This window comes from Myotis lucifugus, unplaced genomic scaffold, assembly GCF_000147115.1.
Source record: "Myotis lucifugus unplaced genomic scaffold, Myoluc2.0 scaffold_22, whole genome shotgun sequence".
Lineage (NCBI taxonomy): Eukaryota > Metazoa > Chordata > Mammalia > Chiroptera > Vespertilionidae > Myotis > Myotis lucifugus.
This window is the reverse complement of record NW_005871070.1, coordinates 7,506,248-7,516,840: the sequence shown is the minus strand read 5'-3', so window position 1 is coordinate 7,516,840 and position 10,593 is coordinate 7,506,248. Positions and strand designations below refer to the sequence as shown.

General features: G+C 39.0%; 2 protein-coding genes across 2 annotated transcripts in view; both read left to right on the top strand.

The window, feature by feature from the left end:
• Positions 1-9,705, top strand: part of CCDC121 (coiled-coil domain containing 121) — a 12,006-nt gene extending 2,301 nt beyond the window's left edge. Inside the window, 1 exon segment of the mRNA XM_023751466.1 lies at positions 9,638-9,705. Coding sequence (XP_023607234.1) covers positions 9,638-9,705 — 68 coding nt within the window.
• The window catches only part of NUBPL (nucleotide binding protein like), a gene marked incomplete at its 3' end in the record, with an annotated part of 206,430 nt that overhangs the window by 142,779 nt on the left and 53,058 nt on the right, over positions 1-10,593 (top strand). The window lies entirely within an intron of this gene.

The following is a 10,593-nucleotide window of genomic DNA, read 5'->3' as shown; positions in this document are numbered from 1 at the left end:
GAGAAAAAGGCTTTTTTTTATTTTTCCCAGGGGTGCGAAAAATTGCGGCTCACGACGCCGCATGCGGCTCTTTTGGCCCCTTGAGTGTGGCCTTCCACAAAATACCGACTTCTGCGCATGGGCCACGAAGTTTCAATCGCACTGTACGTGCACACCCGCACGTGGTATTTTGTGGAAGAGCCACACTCAGGGGCCAAAGAGCCGCATGTGGCTCGTGAGCCGCAGTTTGCCAACCACTGAATAGTCGATTAAATTTATTTCTAGTTTTTTGGTGTGTGTGGTTTTTAATGCAATTGTAAAGGGATTGTTTTCTTAGTTCCCCTTTCTAATATTTCATCATCGATATAAAAAAATGCAACAGATTTCCATATATTTATTTTGTATCTACTTTACTGAATTCGTTCCTCAGTTCTAGTGGTTTTGTGGTAGAAACTTTAGGTTTTCTATATACAGTATCATATTATCTGCAAATAATGGCAGTTTTACTTCTTCCTTTCCAATTTGGATGCCTATTATTTATTCTTATCTGATTGCTGTGATGAGGACTTCAGTACTATGTTGAATAAGAGTAGTGAAAGTGGACATCCCTGTCTTGTTTCTGATCTTAAGGGAAAAACTTTGTTTTCCCCATTGAGTATGATTTTAGCTGTGGGTTTGTTATAGATGGACTTTACTAGCAAATTTTTTTTGATATATCTTCTTGGGCAAGGGAAACAGAAAAATAAACAAATGGGACTACATGAAATTAAAGATTTTTGTGTGTTTTAAAGACGAAGTAATCTATGACGTCACTTATATTCAGTTAACTGATGATTTTTTAATTATTATTGATTTCAGAGAGGAAGGGAGAGGGAGAAAGAGATAGAAATAAACACCAGTTATGAGAGAGAATCATTGCCTTCTGCATGCCCTCTACTGGGGATTGAGCCTGCAACCAGGCCATGTGCCCTGACTGGGAATTGAATTGTGACCTCTTGATTCAGAGGTCAACACTCAACCACTGAGCCACACTGGCCGGGCGAAACTAAAAAGTGTTTGCAACAGCAAAGGAAACCATCAATAAAATGAAAAGATAACTTACTGAATGGGAGAAGATATTCACCGATGAAACATTCCATTAGGGGTTAATACCCAAAATTTATAAAGAATTCATACAACTCAACACCATAAAAACACACAATCCAATTTCAAAATGGGCAGGAGACCTGAATACACACTTCTCCAAAAAGGACATACAGATGGCCAATAGGCATGTAAAAAGGTGCTCCACATTACTAATCATCAGAGAAATGCAAAGTATATATTCTACTAGTAGGAATATATCCCAAGAAACTAGAAACACCAATCAGAAAGGATATATGCACTCGTATGTTCATAGCAGCACAATTTACAATAGCTAAGATTTGGAAACAACCTAAGTGCCCATCAGCAGATGAATGGATTAGAAAACTGTGGTACATCTACACAATCGAATACCATGGTGCTGTGAAAAGGAAGGAACTTTTATCATTTGCAACAGCATGGATGGACCTGGAGAACATTATGCTAAGCGAAATAAACCAGTTGGAGAAAGATAACTATCACATGATCTCACTCATTTGTGGAATATAATGAACAACATGTACGGATGCACAAAAACAGATCCAGAGTCAGAGAAGCATCAATCAGACCGTCAAACCTCAGAGGGAAGGCAAGGAAGGGTTGGGGGAAGGGGGAGAGATCAACCAAAGGACTTGTATGCATGCGTATAAGCATAACCAATGGACATAGACACTAGGGGGGTAAGGGTATGAGCAGGAGGGTGGAGGCAAAGGGGGATAAGCACAGATATTTAATACCTTAATCAATAAAGAAAATATATATTAAAAAATAGAACAATTCTAATAATATACTATAATAAAAGTTAAAAAAAAACACTATGCAGGATTTAGTGTGATGCAATCCTTAGAATTTTAGCTTTGAGTAACTTGAGAAGAGAAGAGATGATAAAGGGGATGTATACTACATCCACTCTTATTTTTGAAAATGTTTTCTGAGAAAAAAGTACCTCTAGAATTAATCAGGAGGCTGAATGCCTCTGGAGTTTTAGGAAAATATATGGAAAGAAAATTCTAAATACTTGGAAGACTATGCCCAGTCGGTGTGGCTCATGGTTGAACGTCCACCTATGAACCAGAAGGTCACAGTTCGATTCCAGTCATGGCACATGCCCGGGTTGGGATGTAGGCTCGATCTCCAGGATGGGGTGTGCAGGAGGCAGCTAATCAATGATTCTATCTCATCATTGATGTTTCTATCTCTTCCTTCTCCTTCCTCTCTGAAATCAATTTAAAAAAAAAATACTTGGAAGACTTTTAAAACAGTCTCTTGCCATCTATTGCCCTAGCAACATCCAAAATTGTAAGACAACAAGTAAAATTACTTAATGTTAAATATAGTAATTTTAAATCACCTATTACATTTTTCTTACTATATATGAGCTTAAGAGTACATGAAATGCCTTTTGTAATTAATCTGTGATATATTTATGCCTATTTAATAGAATTTGGAATAGTATTTTAGTATAGACTTTTAGGGTATTTATTTACTTATTTTTGCACTTATGACTTTTTTTATTGAATTTATTGGGATGGCATTGATTCACAAAACTATACCGGTTTCAAGTGTGCAGCTCAACAAAGCATTATCTGCACACTGCTCATGAACCCATTGCCCAAAGTAAAGTCTCACATATTGATGGTTAGATCAGTGATTTATTTGAATGCTGAATCCTGGTATAGGAATATAACCTCATATTTTAATATTGTTCCTCTATGGGAACTTATAATCAACTTTATGTTTTTAGAAATTATCAGTAATGAAAAACTTAAAAATAATTTTCTTGAATTTTGTTTTATTCACGTGTAAAATTAATTCCTTTAAATTGGATTGAAAAACGACTCTTCCTCAATGTACCTTTAACTTCTAGCTTTAGCAATTTTTCTGTTGAATATGTAGGGGTTTTTTTTATTAAACAAGTTTTTCTTATTAAAGAGATTAAGACCTACTTGGATTTTTTAAAAAGTATAATTGATATAATTTAAGGTCTGTTTAGAAACTATAAGCTATTATGAAAATACTAGAGGCCCGATTCATGAAATTACGCTTTTATTATTATAGATATTGAGTAAGTAAAAGCAGAAGGTATTACTGCCTTACTAAAAGGAGATTTGAAGAGTGAAATTTTTAGACATTCTCTAGAGTGGCCTGTCGCCTAAGTAATTAGTTAGTTGTTTTATGTGGCTCTTTTAAGCAGATTAACTCTAAATATTTTTAGTACAGGTTATGGTGATATCCTCTATCTGTCACTCCTTTTGTTTCAATTTCTATGCAATTTAAGATTCTTAAATACTTCTTATGAGTGAGTATCCTGCTTTTTTTATGGAAATACCTGGGTTTCTTAAAAGCATATACCTCATGTTAATATATTATCACCCTGATAATATATAATCAGCCTCAAACAGCATGAGCAGTTTTTTTCAGGATCAGATAATCCTTGAAATTCTAGGTCTGCAGATCTCTATTCATTTAAAATAATTAGGGTGACATTCTAACCAACTCCATAACGCTAATTCTTACAGTTGAATGTAGGACTAAGCAGAGTATTTTTAAAAGAGGTCAAAGAAATAGCAATCAGAAAGGTTAAAGGAATGAAAAATATGTGCCTTGCTATTGTCGGGCTAGGCCATAACTCTGATTTCTCACTTTACCCGGGTTAAGGATGATATATTAGAAGTTGATGAAGAAAGAAACTGTCAACTATTTATTTTGGGGAAGGCTTAGCATCTAGATAGGGAGAGTGAGAAAGAAGAAACATAGGGAATATTTTACCAAGAGGGAAGCAGTGGTTATGAAGTGGAAATGAGAAAAAAAATGTGATCTTTAAGATGGAGAAGGTAGATAGACTAGCAAAGGAATTTAAGGCTAATAAGTAAGAGTCAGTCTGTCTTATGTCATATACATGAGTATAAAGGACCTATTTTGTATTATAAATAATGTTATTAGGTATATTGTCTGAAATTTGTATATTCTGTGTTTAAACAAGTAGTTTGGAAATATTCTGACTGCATTTTTGAATAATTGATATTCAGAATACAATATCATCTGTGAAGATGTTTGATGTGATTAATTTGCATTAAAACACTCATGCTTATTCTGAGGAAGAAAAATACGTAGAAATACAAATCAGTTAATTATGTTTCTTTTAAAATAAATGTCAAGAAAAGCATTTAAAAATAAAATATAATTTTATTTTTATTTTATTTAATTTGTAAATGAACTCAGACTCCTTTTCTTTCAATGGTTCCATTAGATGTAAGATATCTCTCTAATTATTGAGATATTTGATCTGTATTGTAATTTTTTGAATTATATTTGTAGTTATCCTATAGGGGTTTTTTTTGTTTTGTTTTGTTTTTAAGTGTGCAGAACTGTTTCTTTTACCCCTGTTTAGTACTTCAGTAGAGTCCAATTAACAGGACCAGTGTTGATGCTGGGAAATGTAACCCAAAACTAATATTTGCATAATTTAAGGAAAGGACATTTTATCCAGGAACCCAGGTACTTCTGAATAAGTTATATTCATACATAAATATAGTTGTAAGACCTAATGGAGATCAATAGCATTTGTTCAATTTATACATAGATACAATACATATGTGAATGCTTCATTACACAGGAATGATTTTTTTGGTAATTTTTATCTCACCAATTAATCAGATATTTTGTAAATGTATATTATCAAAGTGGGATAGCATTTACAAATTTTTATATGCAGAAATGGTTTGTGACAAATCTGATAATCCTTTTCTGTATGAAATTTTAGGTAACATATCTTTAGAAATCTTGTCATTTAGAAAGTAATATTAATTATTTTTGTTGGTATTGATAATATGTTGAGGTTAGGTTCTTTTCTTTTTTATCTTAAACCTTTCATATTCTCCCTCTTACTTTGTAGGAAGAGGCAAGGACAACTTGAATTATTATTACTCACTTAGAAATGGAAGAATGAAAAATTAGCTTTAAAAAAATGAATTGGTGTTCTTATCCTCCCCTAAGATTAGTTGGTTAATACTGATTAACTGGCTAATGTTTTCAAGCTCAGATCCTCCTTTTTTCTTTATCCTGGCTCTTTGTTTATTGCTTCTATTTGTGGTGATCTGTCAGTTGATATGAAAGATTGGTAATCAATCTGGATTAAAATAGTGTTTATTACTATCCTTTAAAAGTTTTTACCCAGCTTATCCTTTGTCAATATAGTACATGAGGGGAAAGATGAGAAAATCAATTATCTAAGATAAAAAGTAAAACTTTATTTTATATGGTGTTATTTTTATTTTAGCAAAAAGCATTTATAGAAAAAGAACATAAAATAACATTTTATTTTTACTTCCTGAGATTTTTAATTATTTGCAGTCAGGATAAAGAAAAAGAAAAACAATGATAATGATTTGGTAAATACTGATTTAATTTTATTCACATTATTTCCAGATGATTTTGTTTCCTAAATCTGCTCCTCCCTCAGTGATTTCCATAAACCTAATTGCTCAGACCCAAAAATCTAGGACACATTCTTGATCTCCCTTACTCTCTATATACAATCTATCATCAAGTCCTCTAGACTTCACATTCAAAATGTATCTTAAATCTGTCCACTTCTCTTCACCTTCTCTGCCACCTGGTACAACCCATCATCATTTACTTAGATTACTACAAGAGCCTTCTAAGAGAGGTGTCTCTGATTTCACTTTTGCTTTCTTACATATCACTCTATTCTCCAAACAATATTCTGAATGATCTTTAAAAACTTCCCTGCTTAAAACATCTATCCTAGGCAACCAATTTATTATTTGTTTTTCGTTAAACACATAGTTGGTGAAGGAAATTTTTTTCTTTATAGAAGTATTTCAGTTATTAAAGAAGGAATAACAAAATTATAGTTTCAGCATTTTACAATTCCTAATGAAGTATTTAATAGATCTAAGGCAGTAATTATCTAAGAGAGAGAGCACACTGCACATTACCTCCTGATTAGAGTATATGCATAATATAAACTATGGAGTAGCCTTGCTAGAAATTTGAACCTGGATCTGACTAAATCCCCATATTTAACTACCAATTTATAGGAATTCTAGGAGACAGAGGAACATGTTAAGTGTCACCATGAGGATGCAGTCAGGAAATACAGAATGTGGGAAGCCATATGGGGCAAATAACCCAGTTTTTCAACAAATAAGTTACAGGGAGAAAAAGAGAAGGAACAATAATCTGTAGATTAAAAAGACTAAAAAACTTATTAATTGCAATGTCTGGACTTTATTTAGATTCTGATTCGAACCAATAAGCTTTAAAAAAATGATATACAGGGAAATTTGAACATTGGATATATAATTGATAATTTTAATAAATTATTATTATTAAAATTTTGGTGTAATGATGGTAATATTGATAGTGGTTATATACACAAGAAGAGTCCTTAGCTTTTAGAGATCAATTCCACTTCTGAGTACCCAAAGAAACTCAAAACACTAATTCAAAAAGACAAATCTATATAATGAAAACCCAGTGGTCATAACACCGTAATGACCAAAGACCGGTCACCAGGAGGTGCATTGATGGGTCCCGTGGTGCCGGCGGGACTTGATGCTGGGTCCTGTGGTGCGTCAGGTCTGGGTCTTGTGCGATTTCACACTCTGGGCCTTTAATGTATTCATATATTCACTGCAGTATTATTTACAATAGCCAAGATACAGAAGCAACCTAAGTGTCCATCAATAGCTAAATGGATGCCCTGGCCAGTGTTGCTCAGTGGTTAGAGTGTTGGCCCATGCATCAAAGGGTTGTGGGTTCAATTCCTGGTCAAGGGCACATTCCTGGGTTGCAGGTTCGATTAACCCCCTCAGTCAGGGCACATGCAGGAGGCAACCAATCGATGTCTTTCTCTCATATCGATGTTTCCCTCTCTCCCTCTGTTTCCCTACCTCCTTCTCTCTCTCCCTCCCTCTCTCCTTCCCTGCTTCTCTTCCTCCTTCCCTTCCACTGTCTCTAAAATTCAATGGAAAAACACCCGTGAGTGAGGATTAACAAAAATAAAAAATAGATGAACAGATAAAGAAGTCATTCATATGTACAGCAGAATATGACTCAGTCATAACAAAGAATGGAATCTTGCCATCTGCAACATCATGGATGGACCTAGAGGGTACTGTGCTGAGTGAAATAAGTCAGACACAAAAAGACAAATGCCAATGATTTCACTTATATGTGGAATCTAAAAAAACCAAAATGAACAAGCAGAATGGAAACAGACTCATAGGTACAGAAAACATTTTGATGGTTGCCGGATGGGAGCAAGGTTGGGGGTGGGTGGGAAAGAGGAAGGGATTAAGAAGTACAAATTGGTAGTCAGAATAATTATGGGGATGTAAAGTATAGCATCAAGAATACAGTCAATAATATTGTATTAACTATGCACGGTGTCAGATGAGTACTAGATTTATCGGGGTGAGCACTTTGTAAGTTATATAAATTTCTAATCACTGGGCTATTCACCTGAAACTAATTTAATATTGTATGTCAGCTGTAATTGAAAACTAAAAATTATTTTTAACAAAGAAAGAAATAACAAAGAGTGACTGCCCTTTTCACAATAAAAATTCAAATCTGGGGGAAAAAAGAAATAAAAGTGACTTATTTTGACACTGGTACTGAAACTAAGGCAAAGAAAATATCGTCCCAATAGCATATATTTATAATTATTATCTTACCCTGCTCTGACGCTGGCTGAAGATGGCCCCTCAGTGTGTTGGTTCTGGTGGCTCTCGAGAGGGAGTCTGGTGCAAACCAGTGTCTGGCTCTGGGGGACATGTTTGAAGATACAGAGCAATTCACAGTTTGCGGTTGCCTCTGCTTGACCTGGGTGTGTATGTGAAGGACCAAGCTGTGCACTAAGGCCAGTTTTTACTAGCACCAGGCCTGGGGCCAGGTTAGTTAAAGTCCCAAGGCACCACAATATTTGATTCCTTTGGCCTATTGGCTGCCTGTTAGGATCAGTCACTGAAAGAGCCTCTGGCAGTATTTCTGTTAGATGAGGTAGGTTCTCAGTGAGTCAGCACATAGGGGCGAGTGCTGTTCATTCAATAATACAGGTTCAAACTCGGTGCCAGTGCTGGGTCTAAAGCTACTCAGCAAATGTGCCAGGGTGTGTACCAATTTGAGCTTCCACCCACTGGGTGCTCACACAGTTGCGGTTTGGCAGGGTCATCAGGTTGAGGCCAACAGAATTTATCAGGCTCAAACAAACCCAGATTTGGTTGTATGAAAGGAGGTCTCTGTGGTGGTCTGGCATGTGAGGGGAAAATGGCCCCTGTTTGAGAGCCACACAGCTCAATCTGTCCCAGATTTTTCTAGGAGCGGATCTTAGCAGGAGGGGCCTCTAGGATTCAGGAGGATTGGGCTAGCGGATCTCTCTCTCTCTCTCTCTCTCTCTCTTAAAAGATGGTTTTTTATTGATTTATGGAGAGAGAGGAAGGGAGAGGGAGAGAGAGAAACATCAATGATGAGAGACAATCATTGATTGGCTGCCTCCTGCATGCTCCACATTGGGGATTGAGCCTGCAACCTAGGAATCAACTGCAACCTGGGAATCAACTGTGACATCCTGGTTCGCAGGTCAACGCTCAGCTACTGAGCCAGACCAGCCGGGCTAGTGAATCTCTCTTTAGAGGAAGGTGCCAGTCAAGCTTGAGGAAAGGTGGGGGGAATGCTTCGTCCCAGAGCCGCACAACTCAGTTTGTCCTGGATTCTGCCTAGACCTCTGAAGGGCAGGGCCACCAGGAGCCTAGAGGTTGGGGCTAACTTATCTCCAAAGGGGGAGGGGCCAGTCAGGCTCACTGGAAAGTTGGAGGAATCCCTGCCAAAGCCACACAACTCAGCCGCTGACACCCCCCTAAGTCTGCTTGGACCTCTGCACTCCTGCTAGGCGGCTGACTTCTCAGCAGGGTGCAAGCTTTGCAGGGTGGGGTGACAGGAAGTCTGGAGCATGGGGCTATTGCATTCCCCCAGGCTGATGCCATGAGGAGGGGAGTGCTCCACCCAAGTAAGATGGCATCTGCAGTGTGGAGAGGGACTCAGCACAGGGGTCCTTGCAGCTGTTCCTCCAGCTTTCTCCCCAGAACCATAAACCTCAGTCTCTCCTCCCATGACTCAAGTTCTCTCTGAGCCCCCATCTCTCCCCTGGAGCCTATGGTGATTTGACTGTGAAAGATATTTTGTGTGTTGGCCCTTTAAGAAGGCACCTGTGTCTCCCTGGCAGACAGAATTCCCACCAACTTCCACGTGGCCGCCTCTTCCCGCTCTGGTGCTCTGGGCTGGGGAACCCAGCTTGCAGTTGAGACCTCACTCTTCTTAGGGGCCTTTGCAGCTGAGATATCCCTCCAGAATCTCAGCTGCCACCTGTGGAAACAGGGCCAGCCCTTTTCACCCTTCCCACCAGCCTCCATGTGGCTTCATCCTTAAATCCTTATTATGAGACTTCTCTTCAGTCAGTCTTCAGTTGGTTATTCAGATTAGTTGCTCTATTTTTTGCTTCTAATTCCAGTTTGTACCTGGGTGGTGATGAGTGTAGCTTCCACCTCCTCCACCGCCATCTTTGATCTCCTCACTTGATTTCTGAGTTTTAGGTTTTTTATCTGTAAAATAAGGATATTGGGCAAGATAATCTCTAGGGTCCCTTCTAGCTCTAAAATTCTCCATTTTACTGCTTTAAGATGAGGAAATGCTGGCAGCGGCATGAATGGCACCAGGTGTTAGACTGGTGTGGTCAGAACAGACCTGGGTTCAGCAGCCTCGGTACTTGAGTTCTGGCTAGGAAAGAATTCAGAGCCCAAACTCCAACTATAAGGGAACATCTATACTAATAAAAGCCTAGGTGGCCCTCGCGCGTGACATCATCACAAGATGGCCACCACAATATGGCCGCCACAAGATAGCCACGCGCACAGCGGAGGCGGGGCCTGGCAGCCGCTCCGTGTGGTGAGGCCTGGGGGTCCTGCGGCTCCGTGCGGTGCAGAGGAGGCTGGTCCCGGCAGAGGAGGTGGGTTGTGGCAGGGGAGGGCAATTGTGGGTGATCAGGCTGGCAGGGGAGGGCAGTTGTGGGTGATTGGGCTGGCAGGGGAGCAGTTCAATCAGGTTGGCAGAAGAGCGGTTAGGGGGCGATCAGGCTGGCAGGCAGGTGAGTGGTTAGGAGCCAGCGGTCCCGGATTGTGTGAGGATTGTCTGAGGGGTCCCAGATTGGAGAGGGTGCAGGCCTGGCTGAGGGACACCCCCCACCCCATGCATGAATTTTGTGCACTGGGCTACTAGTCTAACTAGTCTATATATATATAAAAGCCTAAGTGACCATTAAGATTGGTCGAACGAATGACCGGTCAACTGGTCGCTATGATGATGCACTGACCACCAGGGACAGATGCTCAATGCAGAAGCAGCCCCCAGCCCTAAGGCCCTGACCGGCGGCAGCGACGGGGGGGTGAGGGGTGGGGCTGGTGAGCGGGC